The sequence below is a fragment of the Artibeus jamaicensis genome, unplaced genomic scaffold (assembly GCF_021234435.1).
Source record: "Artibeus jamaicensis isolate MK-2021 breed Jamaican fruit bat unplaced genomic scaffold, CSHL_Jam_final scaffold_1964, whole genome shotgun sequence".
In the NCBI taxonomy this organism is placed as follows: Eukaryota; Metazoa; Chordata; class Mammalia; order Chiroptera; family Phyllostomidae; genus Artibeus; species Artibeus jamaicensis.
The window spans coordinates 9,809,619-9,832,257 of NW_026522030.1; the positions used below are offsets into that span (position 1 = coordinate 9,809,619).

Below are 22,639 nucleotides of genomic sequence, written 5' to 3' on the forward strand. Positions count from 1 at the left end.
CTTTGGAGTCAAATAAACCTGGGTTGGAACCTGGCTCTGCCACCACCCAGGCTGGGTGACCTGGGCCAAGTGACTTCACCTCTCTGGACGCTGGTATTAATTCTTCGAAAAGGAAATAGTATTGCAAGTCCACGATCCCTCAGGCACAATTCCAAAATCCAGAAAAAGCTCTGAAAACCAAGTTTCATCATAACTTACTTGGTGGCAAAACCTGACGTGAACCGGCATTAGGCTCTTTGTTGATTTATTTATCTCACTTAATGTGACTAACTTTAAGTTTTATAGCAGAAATTGAATTTTGTGATGGGGACTGTCCCCGGCCTCTGCCTGAGAGCGTCACACAATAGTATGTGCCGTGGATTGCTTTTCTAAGTAACAGTATGTACCCTTTATGGCTTTTCTACAATTAGAAAAATTCTGAACACATCTGGCCCCAAGGGTTCGGGTAATTTGTATTACATATGAGAGGCCTGTTGTACGATCAAAATGAGTGTGAAGTAAGTGGTGCAAGTCACAGCTTTCAGGCCTTGGTCAATCACAGCCACCGTGATTAAGCTTATGTCACCAGAGCATGTCCCGCAAATGTGGCAGTAGACATAACCCTCTGTAGGACGCTATACACGAATGAGTCACCATGCTCTGCTTCATGAATATTGGGCTGACATACATTTCTTTTTTTTTTGGTGGGGGACGGATTAGGACTTTTCCTTTGATACCCAAAGATAGCAAAGGGAAAAGGAAAAAAAAGATCCAGTCAATAATCTTTATAATAACATGATGATCATTGCATATGCATCGTAATTCAAACAGATGAGAGAAGTTGAAACTCCTTGGAAATTTTACTTCTATAATATAAATAGCTATCACCTCTTCCTGCCTATTGAAAGACATGAACAGACACTGTAAGAGAAGGGATTCAATGCCCGCACCTTCTCCTTCACCACTCCCCACCATGTCCCACTGGGCAACTTATTGAACTTGATAGATCAAGTCAACAACTAGCATGAATAGAGAAACTATTTAAAAAAACTAAACTACAGATTGAAAAAGAAAAAAGCAACAAAACCCTCACTAATCACCTAAGTAACTAACTGGGTTTCTGTCATGCCTAGAACTTGGAAGTGAAACCAGGATATCTAATAATAGGCTATAGGCACTAAAAAGAGAACTGTCTGTTAACACCCTTCATTTGAGAAGACATTTGAAAAGGCCAAACTTGTTAACTTCAGTAAAATGTTTGGGTCATCCTCCCAAACTCACTCCTCATACATTTCACAGTAGTGTGTGGGTTACACCCTCCAATTAGGCCTGTGCACCTGCGGAAGCCCCTTCTTTACTGTCTACTTCTAAGTGCGTCAACGGAAGGTGCACCCATGTTCATTCTTGGGACTATGGCCTCTCGCGTGTCACTCGTCGGGTTGGCGCAGGGGCACACCTTCAGAGGAGTCACACCAGAGCTCCGTAGAAGCTGGTGGAATGAACTCGTTGCAGGAGGAAGACCGGGAGTCCCTCAGCTCCCAGGTGAAGGCAGGACAGCCTGGAGGTGCGTGGGGATAACTTCCCTTTGAAAATCCTCATTGGCTTCCCACCAACCATGGGATAAAATCTAAAATCTGACCCCTAGAAGCTGTCTGGCTCCAACCAACTTTCTTTTCTTCCCAGTCTCTTCCTTTAACTCACCCACCCAGACCTTATGTTAACACCTCAAATGTGCCATGTTCTCTATTCTTTGGGGGACTCTATAGGTGCTTTTCCCATAGAAATTGTTCCTGGAACAATTTCCTCCACCCGATGAACCTAACTAACTTCTTGAGTTCAGAGCTGAGATGGCAAGGGGCACTCCCCCTCTGCCCCCAGGGAGGTGGTCTGCCTTGTTCTCTGCTCCCACAGGTCCTCATGCGTCTCTGTCGTGAAATTACCACCTTTGTTTGGTGGTGTTTTTCTTACTGAACTCTAAGTTCCCCAGTGGCGGGGAACTGCCTTGCTCACTTCTGTATGAACGAATGTAACATGAACCTATTTGAGTGGAATTTTTTTCTCTAAAAATCACATAAGGACCAATAAGATAAAACGTATAGATAATTTTTTTTCTAATAATTGGTCTTTGAAAATGACTATATGCCTTTAAAAATAGAAATCTTATCATCCCCCATTTTTCAAAAGGAAACTAAAAGCAGAAATATGTATCTTTTTGATACCTGGGGTGTGGTTAGGGAAAATTTGTAGGTTTCTCTTTCCTTATCACATTTTGGCTTTCAGTAAGATTTACTTAAGGTTTTAGGATTTCAGCATATCTCCAGCATGATTTTCACCAGCAGGGAAGTTAAAAATTATATTTTTTCATCACCTAACATTAAATCGTCAATCTGAGTCAGGGAACAAAGCCACTGAGTCACCTCTACTGGCATGAAACATGGAGTAGTGCATTAGAAACATCCCATTCACAAAACCAAAGTTGGAGTCAGCGGTTCTGACACTGGCCATGAATCGTCCAGTTTGGCCACTGTGAGTGATGCGTCAGCCTCCTCCCTGATCATGAACTTGGAGGCAAGCTAGCCAAGCAATACTCCAAATGTTCCCAGGCGTAAACAGAAAGAAAATTACGCTTTGCATTCAGTTCATTTTAACCCTTGTTGCAATCCTGGGAAGCCCTGCCACCTACTTTAAATGTTTTAGAGAGAAACGTGAAGGAATGAGGTGCACAGGCCTGATTAAATGGATAACCATCTGACTATCTATAAAGGGGCAGACATCAACCCTAAGGGATGGGATATAGAAAGGAGATTAGCATGAGGGTAGAAGGAAGTGCTGGGCAGACTCAGTACTGGCTGCGGAGAGGCCAAGGGCCAACTTAAGGACCCTGCCTTGCTTCGGGTCTGGTGAGGAAGCCTGACAGATGACAGCAGTTACTAGGGAACTAGGGGACAGTGTTGGAATGTCCTTATTTTTGCCCATGTGCTAGAAGTAAAATAAGAGGGCCATGTGGTGAAATGAAGAGAAAAACACCCACTGAGCACATGAACGTTGGAGAAGATTCTCTAATGAAATAATGTAAAGGTGGCTAGGCAGGTGGACCCAGCTATGCCTGAGAGGAGAACCACTGTGCCTGCCTTCCATGTGAGCAGAAGGGGCCGAGATGCTTGAAGAACCTTCTCCCATCAGACCATGGGTTCCTATGGAGGCCATTTAGAGTCACTTGTTTGAGTAGGTTCTCCAGATTGGGCTGAAGTCAAGTGGCATGAACAATTTTTCTAGGGTACCATGCAGAATGCCCAGTTAATATCTTGGTGCTAAGCCAGCCCCACTGTTAAGCACAAACAAAAAACCTCCTGTGTTAGTTTTCTCTCTCTCAAACACTCAGCTGACCATTGGAGGAATGAAAAAACTTATCAAACCACCATCCTTCTCCTTTTCCTGGTTCCTTTCTCTTTCCTTCCTGAATAATTTAGCCCAAAAGCCACTAACTGGGTTTGGACAAGACTGTGTCTCCAGTGGGGGTGGAAGGAGCCACAGTGGCCCTGAGTGGTGTGAAGCCAGAGCAGGGTGGGTAGGGGACAGTGGTGACCCAGCACAGAATCAATCATATAATAAACATATTGAGGATGATAGAATCAGGTATCTTGGTATTAAGAAGGAGGTTTAAATGTAAAAAAGAGAAAATGAAACCTGTGGTATGAGATTAGAATTACAGATATGTGGGTGAACTCATGGTTTTTAAGATGGATGGATGGATGGACGGATGGACAGAAGGAAGGAAGGAAGGAAGGAAGGAAGGAAGGAAGGAAGGAAGGAAGGAAGGAAGGAAGGAAGGAAGGAAGGAAGGAAGGAAACATTCTTTAATTCTGTCCATTGAGAGTACCTGTGATAATCCAACAGCAATGAGCACACCTAACACTTGGATCTTGGTCTCTAAACACCATTCATCACTAGAAGAAACTAATGGTCTTTTGAGAAATGGCTGATTTCAACGCTAGAAAAATATAAGATGAGACTGGCCTCTCATGGTGCAAGTAAGGACATGCCCAGATAGTAATGGGGACACGTCAAAAGGACACTGAAGTTAGCTTGAAAGGGCTCCCGTGAACTGTATCTGAACAAATTAAGGCTAAAAGTCATAATAGAACTGGATTATATAACCCACTGACCATATAGGAATCCATGAGACCATAAATATATAAATAGGCAAAAGAATAAATTCAAAGTTTTTTGAGGAGTAGGATAAAGATTACATTGTACTGAAGTACCTCCCTACAAAAGACATACTAATTACGAAAGAAAAAATAATAACTTCACTGTGCAGAAGCCTGGCTGACACTCCCTCGATCAAGTAACCAAACTGAGTACCACGTGACAGAAACTAACATCTGTCCCCACGATGGGACGAACTGACACGATGCGCTGCTGGCCCAGATCCAGTGAAAATAAGCGTTGTTTCTGGAATACTCCTACCAGAGACGCATCCCTTGAACACCATCTCGTGAAAGCACCAGACAGACCCAAATGCAGTGGCGGTCTACACAACACGGGGGCGATGGACCGTCCTGCTGGCAATTTCCTGGCAACTGGTTGGGAATAAAAACTTGGAAACTACTCTTTAGGTTGAGATTGTTTCAGAATTTAAAAATTAAGAACAAAAAGAGTTACCCTGCGTCACTGTAGATTCAATGGGAGCCAAGTATCAAAATGGGATTAAGAGCTGGGTGGAACAATGTAAAGGCCAACAATTCTATATTAGGGCAATGCTTTTAAATTATCTCTGGTAGAGAAACACTTTCCCCCTCAACCTTTTGCAGACCCACACTTCTTAAAACTATGAAGCCCCACACTTGGATTTGAGGACAATATCAAACTGCTACAGGAGCTTTTGAAAGCTTGCCCTCACTGTAACTACGTCAGTACGGTCCCATAACCAACTCTTCATAGACTAGCTGAGGCCACATTTTCAGCAGCATCCCTCTGTGGTGGGATGTGTGGGTCTCCAGTTTCCATGGTACCCAAATGGGAAGTAAAAACTATTGCTACCATAATGGTAGCAATAACAATTACCGCTATAATTGGCATTAACCGACTATACAAAGTATTCAAGAAAGGGACTGCCCAGCCAATGGGAGAGGGGATGAAAGACCTGCCTTTTCATAAAGTAACTCAACTGCTCTAAACGGGTCATAGGACACGAATAGCTGGGACCACCCTGAATTCCAAAGTAGTTGCTCCGTGGTGACGGGAAGCAAACCCAATCACATTGAAGAGGGACAAGAGCATCTTCGATGGGTCAATCTATGACATCAGACCACAAATGCCACTGTTGGGAAGGGACCTCACATTCAGAAGGGGTTAGTAGAGCACATGGCCCACACCAGATGGGTTTGATTTAACTCACAGACACTAAGGGTGAAGCTGCTGGCTCCAACAGGCCACCTGGGCCCCACAGGCCTCATAGAGTCCCTCCCTCCACCAAGAAGCAGCCTCTTCAGATAAAAGAGAACAATTCTCTGTGCTAAACAAAGACTACAGCAGAGTGATGAGCAAGGAGCTATTGCATCCTCTGGGAAATGCCTAAGACCATCCAGGCTCAGGCTTCTTGCAGGCGACACTCTGACACCCCTGCTGCGTGCCCCGAGCGCTGAAGTCCTCATGCTAGTGTGCCCTGGACACATTCCAGCCACACACAGAGGAGGCGCCACGTAGAAACCTGTAAGGTGAAATCAACCAACAGCATCCACGGCACTTCACTTACCCGGAGTGGTTTTGTAGTATGATGTTCGGGAGGGCAGTGATAAGGCGTTCTTCGCCCTGGAGCTCTGGGTACTCTGCAAGACTTGTCTCTGCCTCTTCAGCTCCTCTTCCCTTTCCTGGGCAGCTCGGATCTCTTCTTCAATCATGGACAACGTCCGCTGCTTCCTTGACCTCAGCCTGAAGGGCCCGACGGTCATGTCAGATTCTTGAGTGGCCAGGAGCGAGGCTGTGCTTCTCAGCTCAGCGGCCTCTGAGTACTTGCTGAAATAGCTCCCCTCTGGTCTGGTCTCCTCCATGTTTATTGGGCCACTGGGTTGCGCTGCTGGCAATGGCGGGGAGGGTCCCCGCTCCCTGAGCACCCTGTCTTCAGCGGGCAGGATCTTTGGTAATACATCCCTTTTCTCTTGAACTGGAGAGGACACCTGAGGAGGCTCGAACATGCTCTGAGACTTCTCTGAGCTGGAAGCCCCAGTTCCAGCTCCCTCTGGAGTGGCCCCGCGTTCCTGCTGCTCTGCTCCACCTTTGTTGGTTCCAGACACAGCTCTATCCACTTGCTCAGCTATGGCTTGTTGAATGGCATTTTGCACCAGGAGACCAGCCTGATATTCCAAGGGGTCATCGACCGATGGGGAATCTCCCAGCGTGGATGAGGGGGAATAGAAACCATGATCGCTAAATGACTTGGACACACCTTCTCCTCGGCCTTCTGAAGGATTGTCAGTTTGGGGAGTCTGGGGCAGAGAAAAATCAGCCAGGGAATTTTCCTGGAGGGCGTTGGTTGTCTCATTGGAGGCCCCACTGTCACTGATGTTGTCCATGCTAAAATCATTGGACAGGGTCTCCAGGACAGTGGTATCCTGGGACCTCACGGACAATTCATCCAAACCAGAGTCTAGCTCTTCTTGAGTCAAAGAGACATTGACAGACCTTGAAAACTGATCCAGAATCCCAGGGTCTTCATCCTTGACCACGGTGAAAATGGCCCGAGCACTTGTGAACTCTCCGTCCTCTGCCCACAGTTTGGATAAGGGCCCGCGTTTGGGGGGCTCGCTGTAGGGCCCTTCTCCCCTAGGAGCTGTGCTGCCCTGGCCCCCTCCCAGAGACTGGCTCTCCAGGGCGCAGTGGGCTTTCTGCCCCTTGGCTGCCGATGCGCCACTGTCTTCTGGAGGACCTGCAATGGAAGCTGGTCTTGAGACAGCCAGTGGCTTGTCTGAGTTGATCGAACCCAGAGGCCTGTAGAAGGGCTTGATGGAGAAAAGCCTGGGTGTACTCTGGCCCTTGGCCGCCGTTTGCCTGGAGTTCTCCATGAGCTGGAACTGTTTGCGAGCAGCAGAGAAATCTATCTGCTCTGTGACCACGTCCTTCACATTCTCAGTTGTGCTGGAAGGTTCCCGAGAGGAGGCAGGGGCTGTGCAGGGCTGAGCGGGGGCCCGCTGCTGCATCAGCAACTGCTCCTGCTGCGCTCTCCTCTCCTTGCGCTCCTTGTACTTCTTGTGCGACTCCAGATGTTCCTTGTCCAGTTGTTCCTCGATGGTTTTTTCCTGGGGAGGGTTCCACCACTTGGCCGCAATGCCAGGATTCTTTTTCACAGCCTGGCTCCGGATGAGTTCTCGCCTCTCCTTTTCCAGCTCCAGCATCTCTTCAGTAGGCCTCACTTTTTGGACACAGTACTGCTCTTTCTCATTCTCGTCATCCTCAAAGAGCTTGGAGGGCTTCTTGTCCTCGTGGAAGGCACGCAGCTCAAACTTGGCTTCCTTCTTCAGCGTGGTGAGGGTGAATTCCCCATCTCGGGATGAGCACCAGGAGCTTGTGGAGGAGGTGGGGCTCACGGGTGCCTGCAGGCTGTCCCCCAGCAGATCTCTGGGCTGGTCAGGGGAGTGGCCGTTCGCTCTTTCACCCTCTGCCATGGTGTCAGAGTTGCTTTTACTGAGCTCAATGTGAGGAGGCGCCTGCCTGCCAGCGGCTCTCTCGGTGGGTTCCGGCTGGATGGCTGTGTGGGCAGGTGGGCTTGGGCTGCCCGTCAGGATGGCTGCGCCAGGCTCCGGGGAGGACGTGCCGTTGTAGGCCCCGTCCACGGCAGAATCACAGCAGTTGGCCTCCAGCACCTCGTCTAGATACCGGATCTCACTGGCCACGTCATTATCCAGAGACTCATGGTGATCAGCCAGGAGGCCATTGTGCGGGGGCGAGTAGAAAGGGGAGGGGTGGTCCATGGGATGCGGAGCAGAGGTGATTCCAGGGACACTCTTACATTCTGCCACAGAGACCTCAATTTCCATGTTTTTGTGATCTGAGGGAAGGGAGCTGATTGCAGGATCCAGGGGGTTGGCACCACAGATGTCTCTCTCGTTTTTTAGCCGGATATCATCCTCGGCAAGCTGGGGAGGCTTCTGGAATAAAGAGGAAACGGAAGTCGGGGTTAGGCACCACTTCTCTATGGACGTGAAGACTGAGAAATTAACTGATAACCAACAGGGAGGAATCAACAATGACAAGTCCTGCTGCATGGAGATTTCTCTCCCAATGAGGCTTTGCGATGTTCATTTTGTTGCACTTACAGATACCTACACCTCTCCATTCTACAGATTCCATTGTGTTTACTGGGTGTCCAGAGAACTTTCCCTCAATGCTGCTCCCCTTTGTCAAATTTACAAGTAAATTAGGACTCACCTGAAGAGATACTCAGGCATCTTCACAAGTAGAAGACATTATATAGATACTGTACCAGAGTCTCCCAAAATATTACTCACAGCAAACTACTGCAGAAATGTAATAGGAACATTTGTGTGTCCCAAGTTGTATAAAGAATGTCCTTTTACACGAACACATCTTCTTGAAAACCTATGATTCTTTGCCAAATGTCATACAATTATTCTGGACACAAGAAACTTTTTAGAAATTTTTTTCCCAAAATAAAACACTGAAACACAATCGATTCCTTCAGTTACTTCTTCAAGGCTCCAGAGTCCACAGACATCAACTGCAGTTCTGTTCTCTGGGACGAACAGCAAAACAATACTCTTAGTTCAGGAATGAGTGTTGCTTTGAAATGCGAGTTTCTGGCTGTATGTCCCCTCTAGTTCCCAAAATGCTTTATGTGAGATAGCTCCAATTTTGTGGTTAAATAAGAAAACCACATCTAAATGTTTTTACATATGCATTTTTTTCATCAGGTATCCATGGCATGTAATTTTGTTACTGATATTATCAGTAAGATTAATTTCAAATTCTAGGATAATTATATTTTCGTACCGAAAGACTGGTTCGTTCCAGATAATTCAGCAGTCAATTATGAGCCTAATCTGAGCCCCCCTGGAAGATTCCACTAACACCTTGGTTGGCTTTGGTCCCCAGGTCTATGCCCAAGATTACTGACAGAGCACAGTGCAAAACTGCAATAGGGTACAAATTTTCACTTAAATTTTAAACAATGTTATAGACTTACAACATAAAAAGTAAAAGCACCTTAAGAAGATTCTAGGGGACTAATTTCTAAATCCTTCCCCCCAAAGTGGATAATTATAGATTTGTTCATGGGATCTAGAAAAATACAGGCCTCCACCTGTGTGCTAGGTTCAGCTGTCAGGAATTTGGTTGAGAAAGTCGCATGGTTCAAGGTCATCCCTGAACCAAACTCCTGTCCCTGAACTGGGGATTTCCCTCAGGCCTCATTTTCTACAATCCCCTTTAGACTTAAGTCAATCAAGTAACATACATTCCTTCTCTAGTAAGAGGCAAAAGACAATGGCCTTGGATGATCTAGTCGAGGTCTGGTTCTTGTCAAAGACTGGTACTTAAAACCACAATAACTTTTTAAAATTTCTGACCATCATCAAATTGTTATGTTTATAATGAACCAAAGAGGCATGTCAAAGACGCTTTATTGTCCTTTTATGAACATTAACTAAACTTTCTTCTCGTAAGGCAATTATCAGTGACTTCTTTGTAATTAAGGATTACAAAAATGGCCCTGATCTGTGTGGCTCAGTTAGTTAGGCATCACCCCACAAAGCCAAAGGTCTCAGCTTCGATTCCCAGTCAGGGCACAGGCCTGGGTTATGGGTTCGGTCCTCAAGTCAGGGCTTGTACGAGAGGCAACTGATCAATGTTTCTCTCCCTCTCTTTTTCCCTCCCTTCTCCTCTTTCTCAAAAAATAAATAGAATCTTAAAAAAAAAAAAAAAAAAAAGAATAAGAGAAGTGGCAGGAGCCCCCTCCAGCTGTGACTTTTAACAACTACATAATAATGTAGAGAAAGTTGCTGGTGTTTTAAGACTATGTGGCTGTGCAATTTCTGTACATTTGCAATTACAAATATTAAAGATTTATTTAACTGTTTTAAAAAATTCCAGATTTGAAGGCCTGTACATATTGGCTGCCATTCAGTTTCAAGCAAACCTAGGTCGAAACTAGCGCCCCTAGGGAAAGCTATTGTGGAAGGCACAGACCATCACAAAGAGAAGCCCAGGACCCCTGAGGGCAGATCGGATTATCCCTGACCCTCCCACCCTCAGCGTCCCTCCCTGGATGATTTACTAATAGTATCCTTCACAGGAATAAGGGGGGCTTTCCTCCCATCCCCTCTGAGGCGGGTGGGGAAAAAAGTAGAAAACCAGTAGGAGATCCTGGCACTGAAATATGGTTCAAAGCCACTGCTGCCCTGCTACTTTCAAGTAGTTGACATGAGAGGGGAGAGGGCAGCCTAACGTTAAAGGAAGCTAACGGGCAAATAATTAATTCTGTACTTCATTTAGTTATTCATCGGCTCAGGGAACATGTCGGAGGGCTTATTCTGTACGGCTGTAATACAACTCGCAGCCACAATAAGCTCCAGGAGACAACACCTGTTTTTTTTTTTGGTTTTTTTTTTAACAAACACTAAATTTCCCACACTTCTGGCGAAGCCATAAGTAAGTCTATTTCGGAGTTTGCTTGGCCTAGCTGGGCGAAGTCAAGCCCTTGCCTATACTTATAGCCCATACAGAGAAGTGGCTGAGCCTTTCTCTGTGGCAGTTCCCAAGAACGCTTCATGGCTCCTCATGACAGCGTGTCTCTCTGTCCTGGACACCTCACAGGTCAGTGTTTGACCAAGGATGAGCAGATGCCATAACAGGCTTCTTTTCAGGAACCTAAAAAATCCTACCAACGCTTCCCAAGGCATACTTTCAGAACTAGCAACAACCGTTCCAATTCAAAATTTTAAGGCTGATGATAGTATTTGACAGTACATCTCTGCAGTGTGAAAAAACTACCTTTGGCTTTCAATCAGAAATCATGAGTCTCTTAGTTATGTCTTCCGGGATGTGTCCAACTGAGATTTTTAAAAATGCTGATTATTGTTTAAAAGCCAAAGTTTGCAGTCCCAGTGTAATGGGAGATGGTTCTTTCCCAACACATTAAAAAATATATATTTAGACACTGGTAGATATAAGCAGAGAAGAGTCTCTCTTTTCCATTATGTGCGTCCGCCCCCTCCTCTTCTTTCCATAAATTCAGAAGATCCTTCCTGACAATCCTGTCTACTTCAGGGAGCAGAAGCTCTAAGCTCCAAACCCTAACCAGGGCAGAAATACTTAAAAGAAACGAGCAACTCTGCACCGCTGATTCACAATCATGCATCAGAGGGCCTGAGCTTGACCAAACTCCCGAGTTCTCATCTCAGCAGGAAGAATTTACCTTCATGCAAGAGAGCCTCGTGTGATCAAAACCCCCACCCCCCAAACTACACCAGGTACATGGAAATGGGCTGGAAATCCCACAGCCTGAATTTGGCAGGAGCCTGGACTTGGCATCATTAAATGATGTCTCATTTAAACCAACAAATGCTTATTGCTCCCTTTGAAGATCAGAAAGACCAGCACTTTCTCCACGGTTCAGGTAACGTGAACTTGATTCCAGATTCAGGTAAAATTACATATTCAATAAATGGACTGGAAAATCCTTTCTGAAATAAATTATGCCCCAATGCAAAAAAAAAAAGATAGGAAAGCACCACCAAACTGGACTTTCAAAGGTCAGCGAACGCCTAGGGTGCTAAGGGGCCCGTGGAAATGACGGGCTTGCACCTGCTGTCCCTTCAGGTGGAGCCCCAGCGGCACGGCACATAATACCTGTTTTCCCAGAATAGCTGTCGGCTGGTCAGGATGTGTACTCTACCATTTACTTAAAAATACTTGGGCAGAGGCCATGCAGTGCAGCTGGGTATGTCTGAGGTTAGTTTAAATTATAATCCAGCGGTGGACAGCCGTCCTCTTCAGGAACACAGGCCTCCTGAGTGGTCAACCAGGATCTAATCAGAAATTCCTCCCTCCATAGGAGGCGGCTTCCTAGTCGTTGAGCTCACTTAACTCCCACAGGACCCCCCTCCCCCAGGGCTTTGTTAATTGGCATAATTAAAGTGAGAAATGAATTTTCATCAGTGCAATTAATAGCTTGTCAACTAGCAGAATGGAATGTGAGGAATTGGTGAAACTGATGGTGTTCGAATTTGTGGCGCAGGGCATCCTTCTGCCATGACAGGGTGAGCACTGTGGCCGGCGCAGCGGTGGGGTCGGTGCCGGACGTCTGAGAACTCGACAGCCCTGTGCTCGGCCTTGGGTTCGGAGAGTGCTGGTTGTTTCAACACCCACTACATACAAACGTTCACCTGCCTTTGTAAAACTGCCACACCTGTCTTCATGCAAGGTGGGGACAGAGTATGTAGGGTCTATCAGAGCCGAGACCTCTTTGAGGTTACGGACAATGGTTTTGTACCTACTTTTACAAATGTGTGTTTAATAAATGAGTGGAGCACCGGAGTTTGGTCTAAGACCTGCTTTGACTATAACGTGGTAGCCAGATTGTACCTAAAGCTGCCATTATTGTAACCCAAAAGTGTTTGTTTAATCATTACATAAAGCAAATTCCTTAGGATTAATTTACAACATAGGTGCCCAGGTCTCCTGTAGAAGTTCAGCCAGACCCTGTGCAAGACAACCATGGAGCTCTTCTGAGAATGCAGGTAACTCCTGCCCTGGCCCGTGTGGCTCAGGGGGTTGCGTGCCGGCCTGCAAACCGACAGGTTGCAGGTTTGCTGCTCGGTCGGGACACATGCCTGGGCTGTGGGCCAGGACCCCAGTTTGGGGCATGCAAGGGACAGCCAATTGCTTCGATGTTTCTCTCACTCTTTTTCCCTCACTTCCCCTCTGTCTAAAAACAAATAAAATCTTAAGAAAATATATTAACTCCTTTGTAAGCAGGGCTCATAATAATCTTTCAAATCTGGTTTGAGATTTAAATTAGGTAATATATTTAAAAGTACTATGTAAAATGTAAATGCAAATATTCATTATTATTATTAAGCAGAGCTTGGTGCACCACCGACACTCTACCAGCCGAGGAATCGAGCCAAGGAGCCCAAAAAGCCTGTCCTGTGGGCGCGCTATGAGGGTCACGTCCCATTTCATTGTCGGCACATGTCTAAGAGCTTATTACAGTCACAAAACATGCATAGACATGATCTTGACCAATATTCATAATGAGACTCTTTGTTATGTGAAAAGGGCAGTTTTTACTTTGGGTTTAAAACATTAGAATAAGATGTTTAGAGAAAAGGAGGGAGTTTTCCCAAGATCACCAGGCTAGCACAGCGGGGATCTGAAGGCCAGCCTTTCTATCCCAGTACTCCCGAAGCTGTTCTCAATGACAGGAGGCTTCAGAGACGACCTGTTCAGAAGAGTGGATGGATTTAAAGAGCATTTACTTGGCTTTCTGGTTGATAGTCTGTGTACTTGAATCTTAGGAGTCATGTGAGACTCATGATTCTGCTTCAAGTCTAGATCCGTTTCTTTTTATTCAGAGCCGGCCAGAGACAGGCTGTCTGAAGACGTGGTATCAGCCCTCCACTTTCTGCTCCACCTGCAGGATCTACCTGTAGGACTAGGAATGGGGTGCTGGCTTCCTGCTCGGCCTGGGGACTCCACCCTCTGGGCTGGCCTCTGAGGCAGGTCCTCTGCTTTCTCTGATGACATCCTAGAGGCAAAATATTAAAACCCTACATCCCAGTCATCACAACGGATACTGTGGGTAAAGGCTGGGATTCCTTCCCAGCACCATAGAGTCCACGGCACAGGTGAGATTCTAGAAGCTTACTTAGTTGGCGCAGAAATACATCAGGGCCCTGACACTTGGCCACCTGGGGTGATGAACGGCAGTGTGCTCTTTCCTCCTGGGGTACCTGGGCTGGCAAGGGGGTGAACCAGGACAGAAGGGAGAAAGCATTTTCCTTAGCAGATCTGGAGGGGCCCAGGGGACACCAGAAAGGTGTCCTTCACTATGTGGACAAGCATGAAGCTGAAGCTTCTACTCATGTCCACGGTGTTCTCAGCTTCCCATCACCCTCAGGCTGTTACCTCCAGACGGTATCTGTTACCAGCGTCCACCTCCCAGGCTCGGAGCCTAAATACAGCGTGACCCAAATCACTCAAACATCAGGCGCCCGAGGCACAACCAGGTTTCTAGCTCTGAATAACCCAGATTACTTCCTCCTAAAGCCACGATATTTAAATTAGAAGCACTTTCCCCCAGGTAATAGGTGACCTGATCCTTTAATCCAGTTATTTTTAAGTTCCACCAAAAATACAAACTCACTCTTGGCCTAGGAACAGAGGCATGGCTATGAAAGAAAACTTTCTCACAGCGGTGAGCCCAGACAAATGTCTGTTAGCCCTCTTCCCTGCCTCTCTATTCTAAGGTGGGTTTTTAGTACACAGAGCACAGCCACGTCAGGCAAAAAACTGGCTTCACAGGCCATGCATGGCTGCCTTTAGAATGGTTCTTAGGGACTCTGAACTTTTTGGCTGAAGTCTCCATCATGAAGGCAACAGGGGGAGGGGCTACGGCCTGGCTGCTGGTTGATTCTCAGGCACCTGCAAGATACCCACTCTGGTCTGCTGACCTTCATCAGCCTGTGGGGAATGAGAGCAGAGCTGGGGAAGTCTAAGAGAGACAGACTCCTCAAACCAAACCAAGGGAACCTGAGGAATGTGGGAAGGGATCAAGAGGCTACAGAGGTCAAAGTGCAAGGACAAGGAAGTACTGAGAACTTGCAGGGTGACAAGCCCAGTGCCTGGGGTCATGGAGGTTAGGGGGGCATGGGAGTTCCCCGGGGGCTCTGAGGGGGGTCCCCTCTCTGCAGCAAGGAGCTTAGACCCTAGAGGAAGAGAGTACCAATTCACATAAAAAGAGCAAACAGTACAAGGCAGAGAAGTGCTGTAACAGTAACAAGGAAGAAAATTCTGACCCTGTTGATTGGTGCTGATTTTGCTGGTTGAGAAGAGTTTGCAAAGAAAGATCGGAGCACCAATGCTCCCTGGCAGCTGACCTGCAGCTAGTCTGTCTGCCCCAACCCTCAACCCCTGCTGAAGACAGCTGGCTGGAGAGGAGCAGGGATGCTGAGTGGGCCCGTTCCATTGCCCCCTCCATAGAGACACAGAGGGTAGGAATATCTGAGACTGACTTGACTTGCTCCCTGCGAAGCCTTCAGGCAGGAAGTGGAGGGTAGAGGTGATAAAACCTGGGCCACATTCCAGCCCAAGGCAGCCTTTCCATTTTCACCCCCCGCTGAGCTTCTTCCTGTTGTAGGCCCAGGGTCCTGGGTACATCGTGGGAAGCCGGAGCCTAGCCACTCCCCAAGGAGCACAAGGACCTCCACCTTGGCTGATAGAAGGCAGACTTAAGACCCCAAACACCAAGTAGTCTCAGGCTAAATTTAGACCAGACGGGCTCAAGTTAACACTGTAATCCCCCACCCGGCACCCGCCCCCCTTAAGAGCATTCTAATACCGCCTCTCTGTTTCCCTCCCACCGACCTCCTGCCTTCAAGCCATTACAGCTAAGAGTGACTAGGGCAGTTCCTGTGCCTGCAGACCCAGCCCTTCTTTCCCAGCACTTCTATGGTATTGGTCCCCGCAGCAGTCACGCCCTGCTTTTCTCTCGGGCTTGTGCCTCAGGTACAGGCTTGGACGCAGGATGCAAAGACTTCTGAAAACCCCTTTGATGGGAACAAGGCTCGCCTATATCTTGGCTCACACTCCAGGTGAAAGGAAAATGGTCCATCTGTACGGTCCTGGAGACTCCCCACCCCACAGCCTGCCTTATTAATAGCATCCTCCTAACCCTGCTGAAAAGTCACTCAAATGGCAGGCTGCAACATCTGGAAAGTGTTAAGGTGTGGTTTGATTAGCACATTTACAGCTTGGGCTTTCTGTGAAAGAAACTGAAGACAGTGTGTGTGACAGAGTGAGAGGTGGGAAGGGGACGAAGGGAAAGGAAGCTGTGGCCTTTCCGGCAGCGCAACTGGTGAAAGGCACGTTTCTTTGGTTTACTCGGCAGCCCACTCCCCACAGGAGCGATGGAGAACCACTGGGAGGTTTCAGGGTTTCCCCTGAATAAGGAGAGACAGGCTTCATTGCAGCTCCAAGAAAGTCAAGCTTTGCTTACTCCACAATGCAATACACTCTGTGCTCTATATCAAGGGGTCCTCGGCTACTTACTCTTCTCACCAAAGGCCTTTATCCCTGTGAGACAATTTTGCAGGGCAGTCCCCATCTCAAGAATAAGCCAAGATCCAGGCCACGGAAGAAATGCTGGCTCCTGCAGCCTGAAATTTCTAGGGTAACTGACTGTGCCGGAAGCAAAGGCAAGCACAGCTTTCATTCTCTATAACTTTGCTGTATCCCTCTTGGTTTTAAAATAGTTCAGGATCTTGGGTTCATGCCTGGCCCACCAGTAATGGCAGAGGGCAAACACTGAAAACAAAACAAAAGAAAACAAAGCAACCCCTAAACTGTGGACTAGGCTAAAATTCACTATGTTGAGGCAGAGAACCAGGGGAAAAGGGTGGCAGATGACTTTGACATTACCCCTTTGCCCACAGTGACTCTGTACAAGCAAACAAGCCGATGAGGTTTTCTCCTGGCCCTACAGCAGGCGGGCACACACCTACGTTCCCTAAAAAGCCCTAAGTCACTGTCACCATGGGGAGTTCCGCGACGTGGAAACAGAAGACTGGCTGTAGACTAAATAAGTACAAGGTCACGACTAGAAAAACAGTTACCAGAATCGCTGGGTCACTTGGTCCTGTTCTGGAAAACTCACGCGCACGCTCTCACAGATAACACTCACGCACCATCTTCAAAGCTTTATCTGCACAGCTGACTTGTGCATCTGTGCACACACCACATATGCTGTGTGGAACTTCCTTTGTGGCCTTTATCATGAAAGCTGGAGTTATACAAGATTTGAAAAAAAAAAAAAAAAGATGCTGACGGCCAGTGGGATCTCAACTGCCCACTCTTTCTCTAGCAGGAAGAGACTCCACACCACAGCGCTGCACAGGGCCTCTGGCCTCCAGAGGAAACCCTCTCCTTCCCGATTAGAGAGAAACGAACGGTAAGATGGGTCAGCCGACTCCACTTACCCTGCCCGGAGCACGCACCTCAAACGTCCAGTCAGAATGGCCTCCTTTTCCAGACAGATTCCTGCGCCCTGGCTCAAGCTGGACACATTCCTTCTGAGCCTCCTGACTGAAGACTGATGTCACAGCTGGCCCTCCCTCTGCTCCCTAAAAGGCCATTCACACAAAGAAGGACTTTAACCCTCTTCCAAGAGGCCTGCCCCTCCCTCGCTGGCCAGAGTGGGGAGGGCAGCAGCGTCCAGCCAGAGGCCCCACGGTGCTGGGTGTTCGGGGCTGAGTGGGGAGGGCAGGTGCTGATAGGAACCAGTCTTGGCTGTCTTCTCGGAAGGTCAGAGATGGGCCTTGGATAAGCCGGGAGTTAATATCCCGGCATGGCTGGGGTAGCAAAAAATCTGAAAGAGCCTGAGGAGCCAGTTAAACAATTTTTTTTAGGAATTTTTACATGTGTCTGTAAAGTAAGAAAGGCTCGTGGTAGAAAATAAGGTATTCATCCTCCCTCCACTCAGAAGAAAAGTTAATATTTTATGGCATTCCACGTAGTCTCCTTTGTAAAAAAAAAAATGTGTATCTAACACGGTTGAGAGCAGACAGTATATGTGATTTTGTTGCCAACTTTTTTTTCCTCTGTATTACCTCACAGGCGTCTTTTCATGTCCTTTAACGGCCTTTGTAAGACATATTTTAAATGGTTACACCATGTCCCAGGCTGAGTGAGACAAGAATTTGAAGTCAGGGATGAGCACGCTAATTTCAGGGAACACCCGAGGGCAGAGGCTCCACTCTGCCAACGCAGCCAGAACCTTCTGCCAGGAAGAAAGCAGCCACACTCGCCTGGGGTAGACACGAGCATCCCAAACATCTTTCTCTCTCCTTCACTAGAGTCGGACCTAGGAAACTGGGGCACAACTCAGGGTCTGTGTTGTGACTTCCGACTAGAAAGTCAATCAGAGTTGTAGGCCCATGCTGGGGCATGGGGAACTCATTTTCTTCAGCGAGATGGTGAAGACCAAGAGAATTGTGCTTTATAGTAAATTGACTAGGAAGAGGAGGACAAAGGGCAAATGTGGTCCTGCGGGGCCAGCTCTTTGGGGTCAGCTTGGGCGCAGTCTGTCTTGGTGAATCAGGTGAGCAGCCCAAAGATGGCAGCAGCCCCCGCCCACCCCGGTGGCCTGGCAGGTTGGCCCCCAATGCACACCTCCTGGGACCCTCCTGAAAACCCAGTTCAAGGAAGATACAATCAGAGTGGCTGGAGCCTGGGGAGGCTTTTTTGAAAAGAAAGCTAAAAGCATGCTATCCATTCCAACTGTTCACCACGCCTAAATGACATTTTTAACATGCTGGACCTTATTAAGAGCAATCCGGGAGTTTCTCAGTGGCTGACGTGGTGACAGCAAACCGCCAGGGAGGACTGCGGAAATCCCGAATTCATTGTGCCCTTTGGAATATCTGGAATGTTCACTTGTACAGCCAAAGGCATTTCGAGATGCTACTTCACAGTCTAAAGTAAAATGAGGTGGAAAAAAAATCAAACACCAAGGGCAGCATTGCCCTACACAAGAAAGATGACCCAGGGCGGGGTCTTCCATGAAGAGGGGCCCCCACGCCCAGAGGCAAGCGTGACAGCCAGGGCCTGCCCCACCATCACACCTGCCCCTCAGTACCCATGAGGAGGCTAGTAAAAAAAAAACCCACAAAGGTTAGAAATGTGCCCTGCTCACAAGAGAGAAAACTATATGTACTCTGAAAGTACTATTATCTAAGCAGTAGGCATGCTTCTGACCTCAGTCCAAGGGGCTGTGGCTCACCACACACACACACACACACACACACACACACACACACGTGTACATTGTCGCAGAAGGGCCGCCTCTCTCCCTGCTCCCACCCCAACTTCATGTGGTTAAGTCCTGACCCCTGGTTCTTGAAAATGTAACCTTTTTTGGAGGTAGGGTCTCAAGCAATTGAGGGGTCATTAGGGTTGGCCCTCAGCCAATGCAACGAGTGTCCTTACAAAAAAAAGAGATTTAGACACAGAGACATACCTAGAAGGAAGACAGTGTGAAGGGACAGCAAGAAAAGACAGCCATACGTAAGCCACAGAGAGGGGCGCACCTTCCCTACAGCCATCAGAGGGAACCAGCTCTAATGACACCTGGCTCTGGCACTTCTAACCTCCAAACTGGGAGACAATCAATGTCTGGTGTTTAAGCCACTCAGTGCACAGTCCTGTGCTACTGCAGGACCTGGAGCAAAGTGACGCACACACTCACACGGACACACTCACACAAATACACATGTGAACGCACACATTCATGCATGCATATCAGTGCACAAACATACACGGAAACACGTGCACACATACACACACACACACACGTACACACACCTCCCTCCAGCTACACAAAGCAGGTGAAGTTCAGAAAAATATTCTGTTACAAAGTCCCAGGGAGATACTTCAGGAAAATGGCTGATACTCAGAGGCAGAGGGAGAAATCCAATCGGCAAGGTGGCTTTATGGCATTCCACATAAACGGAAGCACATAAATGTGCTTCTGGGTTTGCAGAAGCACAAACCCAGCTGCCAAAGCGTGTGGACACTCTGACGCACTCCGGAAAGGAGAAGAGCAGAAACCAGCAGCACTCACCTGGCTCCTGCTCACTTTTCCACTCCCCTCCCCTCTCAGCACAGACTCTGGGCTTGGGTTGATTTTTCTGAGTTCATGAAAACCAATTTGTAATGCCGGCTCACAGGTCCTGGTGCTGTAACCTGATCTTCTGTTTAGTCTAGGAGGGTGCCTTGCACTGGGGGTCCTGAAGCCATTTGGAAACAGTCCTCCTGGTTGACTGAGAAGCGACATGCAATTTTTGAGGCTCAGCAGCTGGAGCCAGGAGGCCATCAGCGCTTCTGTGACCAATATTCAGCAGGTGGCTATGGCACACCTCCTGGGTGCCGGGTCAGGGTTACACACCCTTCCCTACCTCCTCTATTTACTCCTCACCAACAGCAAGCTGGAGGGTCTCACCCATTCCACGCAGGGGCAGGCCCCAGCCTGCGGCACCCAGCCCTGTCCAAGGTCAGGAACAGAGCTCTGGACCCAAGAATCCCACCCAGGGGGCAGGGCTCTGCCCCTGGGAGCCACCCTCAGCACTTCAGGAGGGACCAGACCAAGGAAGGGGGCTGTGCTAATCCAAAAAATCAAAAACGAAAACTTAAAGAGCAAAGGCAAGGCAGCGACTGTCTTTGAAACCACGTGCCTGCTGCTTCGTGACTCTAAGAAGGCTGCGTGTCTTTGCCGGGCCTCAGTTTTCTGCTCTGTAAAATGAGAGGACCAGGCCTAGTGAAACCCCTGAGCCCAATTCACTTCCTTTCTGGTCCTAACCCGTAATTCTGTGGTGTTATCATGAGCCTCGTGCAAAGGTAAGGCACTGGGTCATTCTGAGTCTGGTGATGGTGATGGTGATGGTGATGGTGCTGGTGCTGGTGATGGGGATGGTGTTGGGGTTGGGGTTGGGGATGGGGATGGGGATGGGGAGGGCAGAGCCTAGAGAAAGCAAGCCAAGGCAGCAGTGGCAGAAGCAGCAGCCTCTGAAATCCGCTGGCTAGTTCTGCCAAGAGAGATTACAAGGGTTCTGGGAAGGAACTCCCTCCCCTCGCCAGAACTTTATCTCTTCAGTTAAAGGAGTTTATTCTGCTACATGAAACCATCCCATTTTTGTGCCCTAGTGCAATGGAATGTGCCCAGATGGATTTGCTGAGACCAGGAGGAAGTTGATGGAAGCAGGCAAAGTGGACTCCCTGGTTTCAAAACAAACAAAAAACAGTAAGACCAGGAATTGCAAAGTGGGGAAAGTGGGGGCGGGGTGTGGGGCAATGGGGAGGGCTCCCCCCTTCCCTGGGGTAAGGGAAGTGGAGATCCTTGGCCTTTCAAACTGCTCTAAGGCTTGCTTTAAGACACACACACACACACACACACGTATACACATGTACCTGTGGCCCCCTGGGACCTCCCCAGACCAGTCTCCTCCCAGTACCTTCCAGTTGGGTCCCTCCTCCAAGTCCCATCCCCCAAAGACCCCACATCTCAGCAAGGAGCCAAGCCTTTAAAGCAATTTGCACTTAGAAGTGAATTTGAGGGCAATATTTACAATTTGAAATACGAGTTTGTTTACCCAGAGGAATCCCTTATAGGGTAAAGTGTGGCAACTGAGGACACACCCAGCTCCAATGTATTGAGGGGAGACTGGTGAGCAGGGAGCAGGACAGGCTTTTAGGAAACCTGGACCCAGCACCTTCCCACGGGCCAGGACCCTGGCACCTACAGAGCCGGCAGTTGGGAAAAACAGACACAGATGTACACACCACCCACCTATGTCCGTGCCATGGTCTCGTTTATTCTTGTAAGACACAGTATTCTATAGGGAAAGAAAAACCGTTCAGCAACTGCCAAGCTCTTGCCCTTCCCACTGCACCCTTCCGCCTCCCAGAGTACCCGCTGATGGCCTCCCATACTGCCCAAAAGATAGGCTGTGGCGGGAGGAGAACCCGGCCTGCTTCATTCCAGAACCAGAGGAAGCTCGTGGTGACCCAGGGAAGGGCCTGAAAAGTCTAGCAGGCCCCGGGGCAGTACCTGGCATGTACCCTGTTTCTACCATCAGTCTGTGAGTTCCCCCATCAAAGATCTTAGACTCAAGAGGTCCCTTTGCTTGTGACCTCAGACACTACATTCCTACTTCTGCAGGAACATTGGTACCATTGTGGTGCGGCTCGGACGGCAAAGCTTTAGAGGAAATGCACTGTGGTCTTGTCTAGAGCAGTGAAAACCAGCAGGCAACAAAGCTGTGTAGTAAACGAATCAGCATCTGAAAATGGCAACTTGCTTAACAGATGAACTTCTAAGCCACTTTTAGAAAGAATACATGTCAAAACTGCACAGCAACCTAGAATGATGTTGTAGTACTAGAGTGTGCCTGTAGGGGCGCAGAGTCCTGGTTAAGAACGGGCTTTGGTCTGCAACAGACTTGGGCTTCTTCCTCTCTGGAATGGGTATAAACCACTATTGCCTAAGGAAGCACAAGTGCCCAGCATGGGGCTTGTCCTACATTAAAAGGACCCAACAGATAGTAGCTAAAATAAAAATAAACAAGAAAATATTCGCAACCCAAACCACAAAGGTCTAATATTCACGATATATAAAGAACTCTTACAAATCACTAAGAACAAGACCAAGAACCCAAACACAAAAATGGGCAAAAGACATGGACAGTTGACACACAAAACATATATGTTATTCTTAGACATACAAAGATTCCCAATCCCGCTCCTATGAAAGAAAACCAAAAGGAAGTTGTGAGATCAGAGTACCACCAATAAAATGAGTTACCAGTATAAGAGGAAAAAGGAAACTCCGTGGTGTTGTGTGGCGACTTGGCATATGGACCCAACTTTAAAA

General features: G+C 47.9%; 1 protein-coding gene across 9 annotated transcripts in view; it reads right to left on the reverse strand.

The window, feature by feature from the left end:
• Positions 1 to 22,639, reverse strand: part of PALM2AKAP2 (PALM2 and AKAP2 fusion) — a 407,874-nt gene that overhangs the window by 22,544 nt on the left and 362,691 nt on the right. For 7 of the 9 annotated variants that reach the window (XM_037152811.2, XM_053656209.1, XM_053656212.1 and 4 more), the window contains one exon: positions 5,738 to 8,126. In XM_037152811.2, the coding sequence (XP_037008706.2) occupies positions 5,738 to 8,126 (2,389 nt within the window). Of the gene's footprint in view, positions 1 to 5,737; positions 8,127 to 17,192; positions 17,300 to 22,639 lie in introns of those variants that run through there. The other 2 variants (XM_053656213.1, XM_053656214.1) reach the window with 2 other exon arrangements.